Here is a 20,110-nt window from a genome sequence, read left to right on the forward strand (position 1 = left end):
AAAAGAAACACTAAGTTCTATCGATTGCAAATAAAACAACTAATTAACTAACTATATAATTAACGCAAAATTTATATATACAGCAGAAATTCAACGCATTGAAATGCATATATTCACCCAAAGCATTTGAACCCAGCGACTCAAAAGTAACTATATTAAACTGGCTATTGAAGAATAACGCACAACATGGAAACGAGATTAAATGAAGCTTTGGCTAAAGATAATTAATTATTTGTTTTCTTTCGTCCTCAACTGCAACAAACGATAACTTATTGTTAGTTCTAAGTTGATTCTTAGAAGTTTTAATAAAAATGCAAAATAATTTAAAAAAACAATAATAAAATTTAGGTAGAACAATAATTCCATATACTATGTACTCTCCAGAAATAAAGGAAATAAAACATATGGATTACTCCAGTTTTAATTCTTAATATTCCCTAAGGATACTTAATATGAATAAAATTTAGATATTTTAATTTTTTAAAAGTTTGTTAATTTTATTTTTAAGCAAAAATTAACGAGTGATTGAAGCAAGTACGGCTTTGGGTTAGTTGGTTAAGGAGCGCTGACTCTGAGCTTCAAATTTGGTAGGGCACGTGTTCGATTCCTGGTACTTGTAGTCTTAAAAAATTATTTATGAATTACTAAATACAAGAATTCTTTCCAAGACCACTGATAAAAGGTATTCGGCAATACTCGAAACAGCTGTATGGTCAGCCAAAAATTCAATTAATTAAAATAATAAAAAAATAAATTGTTATAATAATTCTACTATAATATTAATGCGTTGTCAATCCGTTGGCCATTTACTGGACTGTGAAAAAGAATCTATTATGCACTTTCATTTTTTTTTCAGAGTTGCAATCAGGACGTTGAAATCAATATTCAATATTATAAAAGTTCCTACACACTTAGCAATTACATTATCAAATTGATATCTCTAAGGAATATCTTAATGAGATCGCTAAATTTTTCGATAATTCATCACTGTTATACTTATGGTATACTGAACTTATTTAGATATTTCAAATAAATTTTTCTAGATTTCCAGAATTCTAGATAATAATCTCTAATATATCTCTACTCTTAGCAAAAGGTGAATACGCTAGACACGTCGGGTATTAAACCCAATTCACCTTCTGCTAAGAGATATATTATATTAGAGATATATTATAAACTAGAATTCTTGAAAAGCATTTAGTAAGAATGTTTTTTTGTTTCTTTCATATTCAATGCATATATAAATAAATATAAATAAGTAAGTCAGCCTCATGAAAGCAAGAGAATAATATTAAATATTTTCAATATAAAAATGGTAAAAAATATTAGCATTATTATAAGAAGTGATCGATCTATTATGTAGGTGTTGTTATATGTAAATACAAATAGATCTTTTATTAATATTCTGTATTTAATCAACTGTTATGTAAAAATCCCAATAGTTGTTTCTCTTTATAAATAATTATTTAGTAGAGAGGATTCTATTAAATATATAGTCACTTCCGTCATAACTGACGTTAAGTTACAATTTATGTTAAAATTAATTATTTAATAAAATAAATTAACTATAATATATTTTTCTCTGTTCAAAATGACACATAAAAGTTCAGTGTTGCCAGATCACAGCGACAGATGTAGATATATGTAAATATATATGTAGACATATATGCAGATATAATTCTTTTTAACAAGAATTGCATTACTTTGCATAAGCTTTTTATGTTTAAGTTTAAATTAAAAACAAATAAATTAAGTTATAAAATCGAGTATCTTCAAATATTCTATACCTATATCTCGCTTCACATCGTTTTTAAAAAAATAAAACCATTTTATGGAGAAATAAGTAATTTTCTGGTTTATAGATTAGAAGTCCTGGTCTTGGTTCATATTTCTCAGAAGTTATATGTTAATTCCATACTTGTGAATTGTAAGCTTTGTATTGAAAATTATAATATATATTTTGTAGAAATAATATCATAAATACAAATAATTTAATTTGATATATACCAATAGTAACCAAACAGCAATTACCATTAAACCAAAAAGCAAAAAACAAAAAAAAAGTAAAAGCAACTCACCAAATTCACAGCCATTTTTTGCTTTTTAAATGAGCTTCAATTTTTTTCTAAAATAATTAAAAAAATTAAAAAGTACTTTTAAAAATAAAAGCATTTTCTAAATTAATGCAATAATTAAAATAATATCATAACTAAAATATATTTAAATCATTTTAAGCCTACAATGCCTACAATACAGTACTATCTATTATATGTACAATGTCATTGCTATATAGGTATAAGTACGTACTATCAATAAGTGATGGAATAATATAAATTTTCTCAAAATTCAAGAAGTCTAAAAAAAGGAGTTGAAAGATTCGTTGCACTGCTAAGCACTGCAATTAACTGCAAATAACCAAATCTATCGCCTGTAATGATACATGCCGTAACCCATGGGTGTGCTGCCCATGGCACGTTCCGTTGCCTTCTCAATGCTCGCATGAACGCACCGATAACAGCACACATAAGCCAAACATCACTTGAAAAGTATACGCCGAAAAGCGCGCCGAAAGTCCTTATTGAATATAGTATAAATGGCCGGATTCAAGGCGGAATTCATATAGCCCAACCAGAATGCAATAGCAAATGCCGACTCGGGTATATTACAATGACTAGTACAGGCTGGCATTAATATGTACAAGAAGAAAAATGGAAGCCAACAGGCTATAAAGCTACCCATTATCAGACCTAAAATAAGTGTGGCACGCTTTTCTTTTTTACGCGCAATACGTCGTTTCTCCTTTTCAGGATCACGTGGCTTTTGAACTTTCGGTATGGCGGGTTCAAGTTCGGTTTTAGTTATTTCGGAGGGTTTAAGCGTTTTAACAGTGGCTGCTGTTTTCGCTTCATTGCGTCGTTGTTGATTTGATTTGCGACCGAATATCGGTTGGCACAGTCTAAATTTCAGTGGTTTAACCACTGCACAGCGACTGACCACACCTGAATCCGAACTGGATGGATCGAATTCGCTGACCATGTCAGTATCAATGCCCACTGAGAGGGCACGACAACGACCTGCAATCGGTGAGACACGTAACTCATTCGGTGAGAGCGACGTTGTCGTCGCTGATGTCGGCGCCAGACCAGACGTAATTGTTGTCGCTGGACTACCGTTGTTATTGTTGTTTGTTGTTAAAGCGCCAGTTGCTGCTGTTGCAGCTTCAACTGCCATAGATGGCGGCACTGGCACATTTAATGCACCACGCACACTTGCTATAGTACTGACCTTAAGTGTTTCCTTATTACAATTGGGCGTTTCTGTTGACAGCATCCCCACTGCATTTGATGTTGGCACACCCGAATTACCATTCGAATAGACTAAAGGATGTGGATCAGCTTCGCCTGCTTCTGATGTTGATATATCAGATGCCAAGTCGCAGGTAACAGTCGGTATCTGCATTGGCATGCCGGCACTAGCTGGTGGTGTTTCTATCGTAGCTATTTGACGTTGTTGATGCAGCTGCAATGAGACACCACTAGAGGATGGCATAGGAATTGTACCTTTTTTTGTGGTAAAACTTGTCACCTGTAATAATAATAAAGAAAAAAAGGTTTGGTTTAATCAAAAGTAAAAGCAAATGGAAAAGATATGTTAATAATAATAATAAAACATTTTTGCAACAACAACAACAATATTTAATTTTCCTCTCTTTTTTTTTGGTTGAAAAGTCAAAAGCGAGTTTTTGCTTCTATACACAGTATGGAGAGGAGAGGAGAGGAGAGGAGATAAATGTCCTTAATGAACATAAGCGATTCGTTTTCGATTTTGTTTAAAAAACAAAAAAAAAACTTCTGTTGCTTATTTATTCTGCTTTTTCATTACTTTGGCATGTACTTTTTTTTTGTTGCTTTGTTCTTTGTTTTTTGTTTTTTGTTTAATTTTTATTTTGGTTCTTTTGCTTTTTTGCAATTATTTACATGCAAATCCCATTTGCTCTTAAAAATATTGAAAAATGAAGCACGTATTTCATCGATACATCCGCTGACTTTGTCAGACGGCAAGGCGTCCTCCATGCCGTGCATGCAAGTTCCTACACATACAAAACCCGAGTGAGTGTATGGGTAAATCACACATCACACATCCATAATATAATACGTCAGTAAGAAAATATTGTAATTGTAATTGGAAATTTTTCCAATTCGATAATTTTTTTTCATCACATACAAAATCGTTCCTTTTGAGCTGCTTGCTTCGCGGATTATTAATGAATCCTACAATTCGAGGCATGTAATTCACGTAAAATGCTTGTTTTCGCATTTTCTCATTTTTTTAAGTAATTTGGTTTCCATTTTGGTTCCATTTGAAATCCATTAAATCGCGTTGTCGTCGTTATTATTATTTATTTTGGTAGTTTGTGGAATGCGCAGCCACCGCACCAATTTTTTCATATATCTTTTAAATTAAAAATTTTTGCTTTCATTTTTCGTCGATTTTTAATAAATAAATTATTTGCTTTAGTCGGATGAGGTCGAACAATTCGATCGAACGATTAAAGACATTCAAACAATTTTAATATTTGCATTAATTAAAAATATCTTTGCTTAAGTTTATTTGTAATTACAATACTTTTCATATGCACTCAGATAATATATATTTGTGAAATTGATTTCCATTCCAAACCAAAAGTTATTGGTTTATTACTAACGGGAAATAAATCGGTTTATATTTATAAAAAAAAAAGTCAGACTCGGCATTGCTGGAGCTCAAATACCATACACATGCGTACTTTTATAACGAATTAATTATTAAATATTTATTTAATTATATTTTTTTCAATAACACAATTATTTTCTTTTGTGTACTTGCATTCCAGAAGTAAGCTTAATATGACGCACATATGGACTTGACTTTAACCAGTACACAAGAACTCAAATGGTGAAAAGGAAGTCGATAGTGAAGAAATAAATAACATTGCATGAAAGTTGCATCAGTACCAGTAAGATGGAGGAAGACACCAACAAGTGGAATTAGTATGAATAAGTTACTCTGCAGTTGCATGAAGGTTGCAAGATGGAAGGTTGCAAGTACTAACAAGATGGAAAAAGTATCCAACTAGTGGAATTAGTATGAATAAGTAACTTTGCAGTGCAATGGCGGTTGCATCAGTACCAGCACTCAAATAAGTGGATTTTATTTGAATAATTAACTTTATAGTTCAATAAAAGTTATGACAGTACCAGCAAGAAAGACATACAGAGACTTCAATGCACGGGGTTAATATGAATGTAGTCGGTAGGTTGAGCTCGAAACCTTGTGAGTATGAATAAATTGATTTCATTTTAAGACTCAAGAGTAGATTTACAAGACAAAAGAAGTAGTTGTGCGAAAACACTGCATTGCTTACGTCCACTTTTTAAACACAATAACCTTAACGCTAAGAACACAAAATTGATCTACAGCGAAATAATCAGACCGGCAAAGGTCTGCGGGTGTTTTGCGTATAACAAAGCTGCCAACTCTATTATCTTGAAGCCATAAATTCCTCTCCGCTGACTCTTCAAAGTGCCATGGTACATCCGCACGAATTACATGCTAAGAGACCTCACAATAGATGCGGTCAAAAAATACATAGGCTATAGAATCGTAAAGCTGTACACGATAACTAACAGGCTGCCATACATAGCACTATCGGAGCGGTATACAGATCTTAGATCATCAAATAATCAACGAAGCGGGTGAGTAATAGAGAAATAAGTCAAAGAAAAGGGAGTGACTATGTAGAAACCCTCCAGCTAAGAAAGAGTAAAAGTGTGCAGTTGTATTAACTAGGAAAAGCCTCAACATAAGACCAGTACTATAGCCGCTATTGTCGAAATATAATATAGTTGTGATAATAAATAGTATCCAACGTGTGCTCTGAACATGAAGAACAAAGCTCAGCGTTTTTTTCATAGATACTTTTACAACAATCTACGAAGATAAAATTAAAATGATTGAAGCAGTGAAGCTTAGAACAGACACCTATAATACCAGTATTTGGAATATTTTCATTTATTTTGCTTAAATTTCAAAAGTTTTTCTTCTGTGCAGTGAGAACATTTTGTAGTATTACAGAAAAAACTATAATAAAAGAAATTGGGGGGTACTCAGTAATACACATAAATAATTATAGATTCCATTAGGCTCTTAATTAGGAATATTTAATAAAATGTTTGGATCAATACAAAAGTCAAGGGAGTACAGGACCTCATAGACCGGAACATTGAGACCACGAATGATCTTTTTGTGCTTTATTTCATACAAAAACATTTTTTTAACACGAAAAACTATTTAGAAATACATCTTAAAATACGGATTTGCTCTGAGGCTGTATGTCATGTATCCTATCCAGAAGTACTCTTATGCACTTCTTGCGCAAAGAAGAGACTGAATTATTAGAAGAATTATTATTTTTTAATGCTGATAGGCTTGATGATACTTTTGAGCAATTATTATAAATATTTTTAAATATGTTGACTTATTGCGTTTTAAAACAAATTTTACTTTATTTGTTACTTAAAAATTTTATAAATATATGCTCATATTTAGAAAAGCATTGTGATTATTAATAAAATATAAATATTGTTTTGTACATCAAAATAGGTAATGCCAAACAAACGTTATCTCAAACCGTACTGTGGAAATGATATTAAAAATCAGTACCACTCCTAGAGAGGATCAATATTTATATGAAGTGCGAAATGGTGGTTTCGTCACGGCTGATTTATTAGTTTTACTTTGAGATTTGCCTTTTTGAATACCACACTTTGACGAAGTTTTCATTGATTGCTTAGTTAAATGCTGATTGCTATCTGCTTTAAGGCTATTATTATTAGACGAAGTATTTCTTAAATCAGGATTTTTGCCATGTTGTTTAAATTGAAGAACTGAAGTCTTTTCTGTTCCTTTTTCGTCTACATTACTACTTACACAATTCTGTGATTGGCTTAAAGATGGTGTGCTTACTATTGTTGACTGCGCTGTACCGTCGGAACCTTTATCGGATATTTTCGCATTTAACTCATGCCTGCCAAATCGTTTAAATGTTTGTTTCTGTTTTCTGGACTTGTAGTCATAATTATAGGTAAGATAATCGTCACTAAAATCAGAATCATACTGCTCTGAAGTTGTTTTGAAGAAGCTACTAGCTTCTTCTTCTCCTAGTGCTTTGATTATATAGCTTTTTAATTTCTCAACTATTTTTTGTGGATCATTTGGTAAACCGTCATCAATATAAGAATCAGGGTATTGTTCTGTAATGGTACCTTCTAATTTGTAATTGAATGCAGCGCGATATTGCTCAGTACTGCTGTCAGTAAGAAAATCTGTTGTAGGCTCGGAACTCTTAAGCGCATTTTCTTGCTGAGATGATGCTAACTGCTTCGTTGCTAGCTCAAGTGAGTGATTATCTCTCTCACAATTATTTGTGTTTAAATAATTAGTTTCAGAATCACTTGATTCATCCTGAAAATATTTGCTTAATACATCGTTAAACATAGTATTGCTTGATGTGTTCTCTGCTATCAATGTATTGGAGCTCTGCAAACTTTCGTTCAGATCAATGTGACATTCGCTTGCAACCTTTTCGAGATCTTGTGTACTAATAGCTGTTTGTGTCTCATTCAAACAGCTGACCGCATTTTCGGGACCTAAATCATTTAAGTTCTGTTGACTTTCATTTAATATGGAATGGTTTTTGGATGGAACAGACTTCCATGAATTTGTTGATTTTTCACTGGTTAATGCCGAGGTTAGTTTTTCTGAAATGCATATTCGACTTTCATCTGAACTACGAACATTCTTTGGCTTTTGAGCACTTAAATTGTGTAAGTTTTCATTAGATCTACTGCTAGTGCTTCTCTTGCTTAAGCTGTTTTCAGTCCTTCTATAACTTTGATTCAAAGTCTCCTTCGATAATGCACTGCTCATGTTCTTGTTCATCCCCTCTTCACTAACAGATATCTCACTATCGTCTGAACTAAGTATAGTGCTAGCAAAATAATTATCTTCATAATCATCATCTTCGGTGCAGTCATATGGCACTAATGTGGGTTTATTAATAAACTCCATATCAAATACATCAGTTATGCATTTATGTCTTTTATATAAACCCGTTCTGCTGTTCGTTAATACATTAATCTTTGTATTGGAATACTCAGATTCACTTTGTTTATTTCTAGAAGTATTTTGTTTGTCTCTGGCTTCCACATAATTTTCAATATTCATGTTGGATTCCTTCGAAGTTTTACTTGGTAATAAGTGGTTTCTTTTATTTTCAATTTTCAACGGCTCTAAATATTCATCATTTCCATCAAAACATGTTGTATCATCTGTGTATGCCGAATGAATGTTTAGTTTTCCATTATCCAACAAATGTGCTGAATATTTATGATTAGAATTAGTCTCGTGACTTCTATCAGGAAGTGTAGAATTAGTCTCGTGACTTCTATCAGGATGTGTAATGTCACTAAATGTATATTCATGTGTTGTTGAAATTTTTGATGATGTTAAAGGTTCAAATGTAGCTACAGTTGATGTTTTAGTTGAAGATTTCCGGCTCATATCCCGATTTAAGGTGTTTTGAATATTAACGATATTTTTAGATTTTTTTAGTTCTACTGAGACTTTGGTTGATGATGTGATCTTTGTTGTCCTGCTTGATTCACTCATGTCCTTTTTAATTTCATCTGAATTCCTCTTAATATACGCTTGTGGCTCACTTTTGACTTTAATACAATGGTGTGGAATGAAAAACTTAAGAGATTTTCTTGAAGTGCTGTCTTCCAGATTATTTTGAAGAATTTTTTTAATATTTAAACTGTTACTTGTAGTTGTATTTTTAAGAAAGCTCTCTCGAGTTTGTTTAATACCTGAACTATTGGTAGTTTCGGAATCAGTTTTAAACTTTGGATTACAATATTGTAAGTTTAAGGTGTTAACAGTTGATCTGTTGCGTAAAGCCACACCTGATGTTAATTCATTTTTATTGTCCTGACTATTGTACGCATTAGTGTTGCTGGTTCCAAAAAACTTTCCTCCACTGTTCTTACTATGACATGGCTTAACAAATTTAACTGATGATTTGCAATTTGAAGAAGCTGCAGTTAATATATCAGTTGAATTCTTTTCAGGTTTATTACAATTGAAGATTTTTTTGCTTATAAAGTTATCTCTAATTTTCTGCTTGAGTTCCTGCATCATCGTTTTCTCTTTGGTGTCATTTGGAAGTACCAAAGTCTCAACATTGCCAAATGATTCCTTTTTCAAGGGTGTTCGTTTTTTAAAAATCACATTATGTGGTTTAGAGAGACTACATAAAGGATTTGTTGCTCCTGAGTTATAAGATCGACAAACTGATGGCATATGAGTTTCAACAGAATCGGGCGTATGCATAGGAACTAACTTCTCTAGTAGGTCCTTGGTTAAGTTCTCATCCTTTAATTGTTTGACTAAATCCTCTAACTGATAACGTACAGTGAACATTTCTTTTTCCAACTCTTTTAAACGTTTTGTATTAGAACTTGAAAGCAGATCTTTTTGCTTGCACAAAGGACATTTGTCGGTATGATTCAATGATTTGTTGATATCAATTACTTCGTTAGGATTCTTAACATTGGGCTTTTCGGCAAAATTTTTATATGGAACATTTTTAGCAACATTTTTTACTGCAGCTCCTTGAGTAAAATTTTCAGTGATTGCAGCACAATGCGGAGTTGTGATATGTTTCTTTGTCAATATATTGGTTTTATTAGGATGAAAGTCATGTTGTATAATCGGAACGAAAGATGGTTGACAATTATATGTAGGAATAAATCTAATTATATTTTCATGTACTACTGAGGTGGAACTACTATAGGCTGGCTGCCCATCATAGACACTTTGTAAAGAATTTTTCACGTAGTTTCTCATGAATTCTTGCCTCCATTTTTTTTGCTTTTTTATATTCGATTTTGAGTGACGAGTATTAGAGGATTTTGGTAACTTTTTGAATCGTGCAAACATGATATCTACTTTACTTTACTTTTTTTTACTTATAATTTTGTAACTAATTATATCAAGTATAGTAATAAATTCAGAAAAAAAAAGAATTTAAATATGTTTTATAATAATAATTTTGACTTAAATAAATAAACTATTCCAGTTGACTAGGTTTAAATGGGAAATATAGAAAGAATTTTGTAAATGAAAAATCATGTTAATGATGAAATGAAATAACCAAAATAAATAAATTAATAATAAATTTATTTATTTTGTTCTATGTTAAAAAATATATTTTAAATAAAAATAGAAATAATAATAAAAAAATTATTTTGGTTTTTTGTTTATTTATCACCTGCTGTAATTTTAATTAGAACTAACAGATAAATCACAGCTATATATGTTAACTTAACTTAACTATTGCAAATTATTATGTTTTCAAATTTGGACACTATTATTTATTGAAACCATTTCTGGATAATTATTCAAGATCACTTTTTTTCTGTAAACATATTTAAAGAGTTTTGCATATTGTTAAAAATCGGTATGCCAAATCATTTATTTATTTTGTGTTATAATTGATTTTTTATAGAAAAATAATAAAAACCAGAGTGAGTCTCATTTAGCCTACATCACATACAGATTGAATATTATTTATAATAAGAAGTATCATATATAATCTTAGAACTTATAAGTATATATATATGTGATAATGTATTAGTTGGAAAGTTTGATATTTTTTTAATGTATTACAGTAATCTATTTCATATATTATATTAGTAATGTATATTATAACAAGTATCGAATTTTTTGATAAAAGACAATTACAAGAGTTTAACTTGGTAGATCTGAAACCTGAAATATTTCCTCAGACTAGCTATTGTCTATGAGATTTAGAGCTAAATTATTAAATTTCTGCTTTTAATGTATTTTTCAGTACGAATAAAATTCTCCATTTAAAAAGATATGTTAGGCTTACTGTTAAATGGACTAACTTTGTAAGTGTCATCAAGTTTTTATATTATTTCTTACAGTTAGTCTTCCTAAAATTATGTGGGGTAAGCCCAGAATGTATTGAATTTATTGTAACTATGAGTAACATACTCAAATAACTAGACAGTCTATTTAAAAATAAATATAAAATATTTTTGTTGTTGTCTTTTAATTTCTATTCAAACCCTTCTAACATTTAAATAGTTTCTTTTCGTCATAAGACCCGTCACTTTCGGCAAAAAAAAAGTGACATTAAAAATTTATTTTATGAATATATTTAATAGTTGTAATAGAGAAAAAAATAATCTGGCTTTATTCAATAATTTCAGCAAAAATTATATTGAAAAGCTAACATATATGGATTAACAACATATTTCAACCAAAATATAATTGCGGTTTGTCAATTCTATCTACTAATCGTATTTTGAAAACATTATTGACTTTTACATTGTCGGATGTACACAGAATATTTGTCACTTTGTAATTTATTAATTGTTAATATCCAGATCTAAATGAAATAAGTAATGCTGAATTGAAAGAATTGTACTTTGCTAATTGATTCGGTCTTCGGTTATGCCACGTGTTCCAAGCACTACTTGAGTCGGCCGTGCTGAGAACAACTTATGTTATGTCCACTTTGTTTAAAAGACCTTGAGACGATGATTCTTGGAAACATTTTCTATGTTTTTGTCCAGCTCTCTCTCTCATGATTCCCTGTGAATAGGGGATAAGAATACTTCCGCGGTCAGGAATGCCAGTCGTTAGAGGCGACTAAAATCCCCCAGTGCCAGTCTGACACTTATATAGGAAGTATAAATGGTAGTGAGTTGAGTCAGCAACTTGCGACATCTGACCAGAGATGATCCGATCTGGTACTACGAGGGTCAGTGGCTCGCACTGAAGAATGATTTGAGGATTGTCATTCATTCGCCGTGGAGTGCGTTTCATACCGGGTGCTACAGCCCAAATTGTGGCAGAGGTTTTAGGTAGGCCTCGCATGTCAACAAGGTAGAAGTTATGACTTACATGAATTTCTTCATTGGTACCGGCGGAATAAGTAAGGCTATTCCAATGGGACGTTGATTGACGCTTATATTAATACGTGTGTTAAGAGCACAGTGATGTTGAGCCATCAAGGCAGGAAATCACGTAAAACAATTTGAGACTTCTTCTTTCTCTCATAACGCAGACATAAAGTTCTCGAGTCCGACATTGTAATAAGCTTATATATCAATTGCTTAAAGTCGGTTTTGTTTTTTAGGATTTTAACTTTTATTTCGATCGTATTTTTTGTATATTCCTGTACGTACTTCGGCAAATTTGTTTTTTTCTTCTTCAGGGGAATTTCTAATATTGTTCACTACATCCCAATGTTCTCCGCTTAACAAAAGGAACTGCAAATATCAAAATGGGTTTCATAGTACACTAAATCTTCACGCTATGAGTGCTCTGTGGGTTTTATAAATCATTTGTTAAAAAATGGTCCATAGGATTAATGCCTCACGCGTTGGCTTTGATGCATTTAAAGTACAGATAAAAAGTATCAAAGAAGTGAAATGCGATTTTATTCACTTGTTAAATATTAAAATGTTTAACAATTTTCAACAGTTATGGCAAACATACAATTGGAAATTTTTTTTAAAGGCACATTGATATTTTCCGTTGGCAAACTTCCTGATATTCAGCACTATTTTGCCCTCTCCATTCGCAAAGTTCCTGATGTTCAGCACAATTTTCACAGTTTTATTGACACATTCGTATAGCGAAATGGGAATTTTTTTCTTCTGCAAACATTGTTGCATTTCAGACTGCATTGATTACAAGTGAAATGAAAATAATTTTTTGATTCTCAAATGGAGGGGTTCAACTTAATTTTTTTGAATGTAAACTCACTCACTATTGAATTTTTAGTTTACAAAGTTAGTTTTTTTTGTTCGAAGTAAATATCGTACCGATATTTAAGCGCTGTCTTTGTACGGCTCATCAACTTTTTTCTGTGCTCTGTTGCATATTTCAGTTTCCAATGCCGTTCATCTATTGTAAAAGCTGCTTTTCAAATACTGTCTGCAGTTGGAAATGCAGTCTTTTTTCTTTTTGCATTGTAAGTAAAACAAATTATACAGTATTTTAGTATTCAATGCAAGAGATAGAATGTAAGTAAACTATCACTTTGTGTAGTATCGTCAATATAGTAAATTTTCCAAAACTAGAGAAGTTGAGTTTGATGAGTGGTATTTGCTGAAGATGCGTTTAAATATTTTTATTTTTTCAAATGTAGTGCTGCACTTCCAAATCACTCAATGAAATGTGCAACGACTTTGTATAAGTCATAGTCGAGAACACTGACATGCACTAAGTTGGAATTGCATTTTGTAATTGCTTTGCACTGCCACTCAACTATCTTTCTTTCTCCCTTTCTCCCGTTCTCCCGGAAAACATACATGAATAAATGCTTGCAGTTTGAAGTGTTTAATGTTGCTTTTGGCTGTGATCAGCACAACTCAATATTAATTATTACACCAAAATATAAAGGAAAATATTGGAAATGCAGTAGGGTAAACCCTAAATACTACATTTGACATTTTGTTAATGTAATGAAAAGCTCGCAATTTTACTTAAATTTCATGCAACTGCAATTATTGCTTAGAGCTCTTTCATTATTGTTGCAGTCGTTGTAGTCGTTGTAGTCGTTGCAGTCGTTGCAGTTGCGTTTATTATTTTTGCAGCTATCAGCATGAGTTGTTGCAAATGCTGCATCAGCGCATCCTTCAGATGCTACAGACACTAAGGGGTATTGTTCTACTACTAATTAAATTAGTTCTTGTTTAGAATGCAAAAGTATTAAAATTTTCAAGCTATTAGCAAATTTTGCAGAACTCACCTGTTCGTTGTTTGTTTTTCGCGGATGCTTCTTAATGCCTCTTCTCGCTCGAGCTTTCGCAGCAAAATAAATTCGTATATAAACAAAAACCATAATGCAACTGGGTATATAAAACGAACCCAGGGCGGAATATAATACATATCCAATGTCCTCGCTTAACTGAAATGGTGTACAAAATATTTAATTAGTACAAATAGTTGATAAAGAAATAATTAATAATTAAGTTATGAATGTGATTATAAAATAATACTAAATAATATGCATTTTTTGTTTATTAATTTAAGTAAATTATTCATAAATTATTTAAGAAATTTATCAACATATGTTGAGGCTAGTTGAGTTGAGTCAGTGCACCTGAGCACTTTTACTCTCTATTAACTGCAAGGTTTCTACAAAACCCCTCTTTGCGCCTTGACTGGATTATTGTTTATCACTTCATTAAACTAGGCAATAATTGACCTCAGATCTGCATATCTCCCCGAGGAGCCTGTAACCATTCTGAGATTTGATAACGCGGTGTTAGTAAGTCTGTCAGATTTCGCAAATAACTTCAGGGCTCTATCCTTTATGTATTTTTTGATGGGATCAATCTTGAGGTCCCTGAGTATGTCATTCGTCCTAATGTACCAAGGAACTTTGAAAAGTCTTCTCAAAGCCTGGCTTTGTGCAATTTCTCAAAGTAGTATACGTATGTTAAGAAGTACTGACAATTCACTCGTTCAAACCGATGGTCGTAATAAGCGTTAATATAAAATAAAAGAATATAAATTATAGTCATGTTTCTACAAGTATGTGTATGGTATTTAATAAATTATGACTATCGAAGATAGTCGAAATATTGGAAAATATCTTAACAAAATAATTTGTTTCAATATAAATAATAAATTATAGTTTTTTTAATTTTTATTATATGACCAATTAGTCCCCTCATTAATTTTTTTAATTATTTATATTTAAACATCATAATATTATAGTTTTTTATTTATTTTAAAAAGTGTCTACGTATATATATTTTCGCATTCAGCAGACAAATCATAATTTTTACTATATGTGTTTCTTTTTGGCTATATGCCTGTTAGAATTATATTTTCAGTTTTACAGGCACATCTACTACAGATACCAGCAGGAATATTTGAAACACCAATTATATGGTTTGGGTAAAAAACACCGGTTTTTGGCCATTGGTAATTCCTTTAATTTAAAACAAAAACTAATTGTTAAAATAATATGAAACTTAACAAATAAAAATAAAAATAAAAATAAAAATAAAATTAACTAATTCAATTATTCTATAGCTATTATTACTCTATAATTATTCTATTTGTTAATAAAACTTTCACAGCAAATTAACAAAACTCCAGAAAAATGGCGAATATAAAAAAGTACGGCTTTGGGTTATTTGGCTAATAAACACTGACTCTGAGCTGCAAATTTGGCAGGGCACGAGTTCAATTCGCGTGTAAAACCGTCACTCTAATCTAACCTAACCTGTGGTCTTTCAATTTGAGTTTTTAATCTATTGTTGCTCCCAGATATTTAGCTTTCGTGTCAATATGAATTGATTTATTAATCTTTAATGACCTTTTTTTTTACTTTTATTTTTGTAGGTGACTTGTAACGTTTTCTTTGCATTTATTTGTATAATTATTATTATTATAATTTGTAAATTATTCTGATCCATCTTAACATGATATGCGTGGATAAAAGGTTTGTGTCGTCAGCAAATTAGACTATCATATCATCTCTTTTGAGCGAAGTTGGTATATCTGCTGCTTAAAGGATGGAACTAGGACGGAACTAAATAAACTACCTTGTGGAAAATGGTTAAATATTATAATGACATGTGATATGTGAAACCTCATAAACAGAAAAATAATTAAAAGTAAACTAAGAATAAGGAACTGAACTACTAAATCATTTGTTCCAATAATGTACAGTGAAAGAGTCGCAGTGTTGTTGTCCGGTTATGTGAATTGCCCGATTATAGGAGGGAGTACAAAATATTATGTTTAAATTGCACCCAAATAATATTTTAAATAAAGTTTAAGTTTTAACAACTTATCGTATGATATTATGGGGTCACTTATTTCCTATTAGATTCTTCTTCTGAACTTGTGTCTATTACATCGCTTTGGTCTTTAAATTGAATTTCGACAGTGTTCTCTTCAGTGCAGATATTTCTGTATATTTGAAGAAAACCATGGAAATCATCGAGTCTTTCAAATCGAGTCCTTTCTGAAATTTAGCAGAGCTTGTGAGTGAAATTTCAACTCCGGGATCAAAATCGGTAAGACTTTCATAAATTTTTGAAAATTGTAATTTACTGCAGATGCAATTTTTGGATGTAAGAGAGAGAGTTTTTCAGGTAATACGCGAAAGAAAAGTTTTCTATCTGGGTGAAAGTAATTTATAAATTATTAAATATATATAATTGATTATTGGTGACTAAAATTAACCTTTTTTACACAAACAGAAATAGACCGAGTACAAAGTAGAAAATTACAGATTTTTAAAAAACTTATTTTTGTTTAAAATGGTTTTGAGATGTAGTGTCCGCGTCTTGTTATTAGAGTGCCCGGTTTAGAAATAGTATTTATAAGAAAAATACAAGGAAAAAATTATATCCAGGAAATTTGACCGGCAGTTGAAGCTGTGCGGTTAAAAGATCTGTCTGTTATAAGGAGTTTCACTGTATATATAACGAATTTCATATTGTAATTTTATATTTTTCTTCAAAATAGAATTTACGGACAATAAACTATAAATTTAATTTTTTAAATTTTTTCTACAAACATTATTTTATTTCACAGCGTTTAATTCCTATCTCCAACCACATTAAATATGTTCACTTTATAAAGGATGCAGTCAATACATCAAAAGGAAACCACAACTGTAGAGACAATTTATTATTCCAGCGAAATGCAGTAAAAGTAAAGCACTGCAAAGTGACAGCCATACAATCATCGTCCATCGGCCCTACCCACTAACTCAAGCCATGTACCAATTGCATATATATACTCGTATACATGATAAATGTATGTATGTGTCATGCACTAAGCCATTATCCTTAAATGACTTTTTAACATCGATTTTGCAAAATGTAGGAGCATTAAAAAAATGTAACTCTTCAGAAGTTTTAAGTGTTGATTTTAGTTTAAAAGCAGGAAAAAGGAAGGAGGAAGGAGTAAGAAGGAAGAAGGAAGAAAAAGGGATATAGAATAAATTTAAAAAAATTAACGATGAAAGAAAATGAACGATGAAGAAAAGTGCAAGTTGAAACGGAAAGATAAATTTAATCACTTTTGCAGTTAATTATCATATAAGAAAATGGAAGCGGAACAAAAAGTAAATGGAAAAAGTTAAATTGAGTTTCTAATGCGCTTCAATTGTGCAATAACAAAAGCAATTAAGAGTAAAGCATTAAATAAAATAAAATACAAAAAAAAAAATAAAAAGGAAAAAAAGTGAAGAACTTGTGTTCGCGTTTAAAATCGAACGGAAATTATCCTGAAGTGAAACTAATTTCATTTTATGTTGCACTGAAATTGCGCTCACGTAGCAATTCGAAGCAATTTTATCGACTCCTTTCCAGAGCCACATTTGTTGTCTGTATGTTGTTTGTTGTCGTTGTTGTTGTTGTACGTCCACTGTTTAGATTTGTTTGTTAAAAAGCAATCATAAAACGAGTCAATGAAATGCTTTATATGTTATGAGAGAATCGTTTTTATAATTTCACCAACAACCAACAATGAACAACCAACAGCCAACAACCAACAAGCATAAGCACGAGTACATAAAAGTGCAATTTAGCTGTTGCCAACATTAAATTGACACAGCACACACACACAGTGCAAAAACATATTGCTCTGAGGTATGAACTCTCCTAGGAAATTAAATTTTTTAAATGTCGATATATCAAATATGAAATTTACATACAAATACGATATAAAAAAACAATGCAATAAATTTATGAGATATAGAAAAAAATATGTATCCCTAAGAGCATGAGCATGAGATTAAAAGCAAAACATTTGTTTTTTTTTTTGTAAACACCAACATTTATATAATTACTTTGTAATTTATTTTACTGATATTTGTTTTTAGTTCCATGGAATTAACTTTGGATGTAGCTAACATACTATAAAACCCTTAGGAATTGCATAGATAGAAAAAATTAGTACAATTTTGCAAAGCGAAAAATAGCTTTAGCTTAAAATAAAGCGATTTTATTCCAACAATTAAACATGAGACGATTAATACTGAACAAAGTTTATGTCAGTGGACCATGAAGAATTATCTGGATTTATAAAATATTACTGAAACGTTATGCAAAACTAAATGAGTGTAGTAACACTTATGTAAATCTCAGATAAAAGGTTAGAAATTATGTTGATAAAAATTATAATTATACGGTTTTGGGTTGTTAGTTAAGGTGCGCTGTCTCTGAGCTTCAAATTTGGCAGAACATGAGTTCGATTTCTGGTTCTTGCAGTCTCAAAAAAAATACAAGCATTAATTTCAAGACTACTGATGATGGGTATTTGGCAATACTCGAAACAGCTGTATGATCAGCCAAAAATTCAATTAATTAAAATAATATGAAATTAATTTTTGTTGTTGTAGTTCACTACTGTTCGAAAAACCTATTGATAAAAATTATAGTATTATTATATAGTATTGTTATACTGACAATTTCTCTATAAAAATGAAAATTTAAACATTATTCTGTAAGGACAAATTATTATGATTTAGAGTATGGCCGAGCGTTTTCCAAGCTGAAATTCATGCAATTAACTTAAGCGTAAGATCCAATATCATCAAAAAACTGTCTGGTTCGGAAATTGTTATTTACTCTGACAGCCACGGTGCTCTTAAAGCTCTGTCTTTTTGGATTTTCGAAACAGGTCGTTGAGTGTTATGAGCTCCTACAGTTACTTGCAGCTCACAATAAGGTAAGCGTTTACTGGGTTCCGGGTCACAGAGAAGTTTTGGGAATGTAGATTATATCAAAATCAAAAAAAAATAGCACCGAACTAAAATATTTTTTATCGGGCCTTAAATTGATTTAAATAGATAAATATCGCAAATAAATATGATAAAGATCAAAAAATATCTTTTTTCTTCATTGGAAATTAACATAAGTGTATAATTGATTTAACAAAGTTCGTTTTTTTTTCTACTAATTTAAATTTAATTATATTTATCGTTACACTAATATATTTTTATTTTATTTTATTTTGATAATTCTCAAAATTTTACAAAATTCTCTCAACTTATTTGTAAAGTTATAACATATAAATTTAACTTATTTAAAATCATAATACATAATATTTGTTTGTTTATTTTTTTTATTAATTATATTAAATTTGTGTACAACACTATTTATGTGCTGTAGGTATAAAGTATCTAGGATATTTTACTCCTTTCAAAATTGTCTTTTATGTTCTACTGAACAAAAAGTTTTGTTTTAGCACTTTTAAACATTTTCTTTTACTTATTGTTGCTTTGAGCTGCATTTCTCGGTACTTTTATCTTCAAATTCATTTTTGTTCTCATACTCAAATGAAAGACGGTACGTACTGTTTTCACAGATCCTTTGTTTCCTCAAGCCTCATTGTTGTACCTAATTATATCTGGGTTTTGTTTGTTCAAGTTCTTGTGAATTTAAAAGCATTCGTGTTGCTTTCAAGTTTTGACAATAATAATTAAAACAAAAAAAAAAGAAAATAGAAAACAAAATTAAACCTAACACTAGCAATGATAATGTATACTAATTGTGATTTTTATATAAATATATATGTATATATATATAACTAGTTTTTAATCCCACCAAAGTTATTAATCTACTCGTATTATTCAGGTTAGCTTGCTTTCGTTAAACTAAAGATATAGTTTAAATATTCATTAGAATATCTTTAGTATATCATTATTGAAATATATTCAATTGTTAAGTTATGTTGAGCCTTTTCCGAGTTAGTGGATCTGGGCACTTTTACTCTATGATGGCTGGGGGGTTGATGCAGAGTCCCACTCATCTCACTGACTTATGTGAGTATTCTTCATAATCTTCGTGATTATTAAATGATTGATCTAAGATCTGCTCGTGCGGTTAGTGGTTACTCTGAGATTAGATAGTGATATGTAGGGTAGTAGTAGTGATAAGTGTTACAAAATAATTAAGTTAATTTATTGTATATTTTAAATTAACAAAAAAATTTT

At 30.8% G+C, this 20,110-nt stretch overlaps 1 protein-coding gene across 1 annotated transcript in view; it reads right to left on the reverse strand.

Moving 5' to 3' along the window:
- Positions 1–2,430: 2,430 nt before the first annotated feature.
- LOC119679963 (alpha-2 adrenergic receptor) overlaps positions 2,431–20,110 on the reverse strand; it is a 148,162-nt gene continuing 130,482 nt past the window's right edge. The window contains exons 2-3 of the mRNA XM_038092565.1: positions 13,892–14,050; positions 2,431–3,585 (exon numbers count right to left, since the gene is read on the reverse strand). Coding sequence (XP_037948493.1) covers positions 2,536–3,585; positions 13,892–14,050 — 1,209 coding nt within the window. The 3' untranslated portion in view covers positions 2,431–2,535. The remainder of the gene's footprint in view (positions 3,586–13,891; positions 14,051–20,110) is intronic.

Source organism: Teleopsis dalmanni, chromosome 2 (assembly GCF_002237135.1).
Source record: "Teleopsis dalmanni isolate 2A chromosome 2, ASM223713v2, whole genome shotgun sequence".
NCBI lineage: Eukaryota > Metazoa > Arthropoda > Insecta > Diptera > Diopsidae > Teleopsis > Teleopsis dalmanni.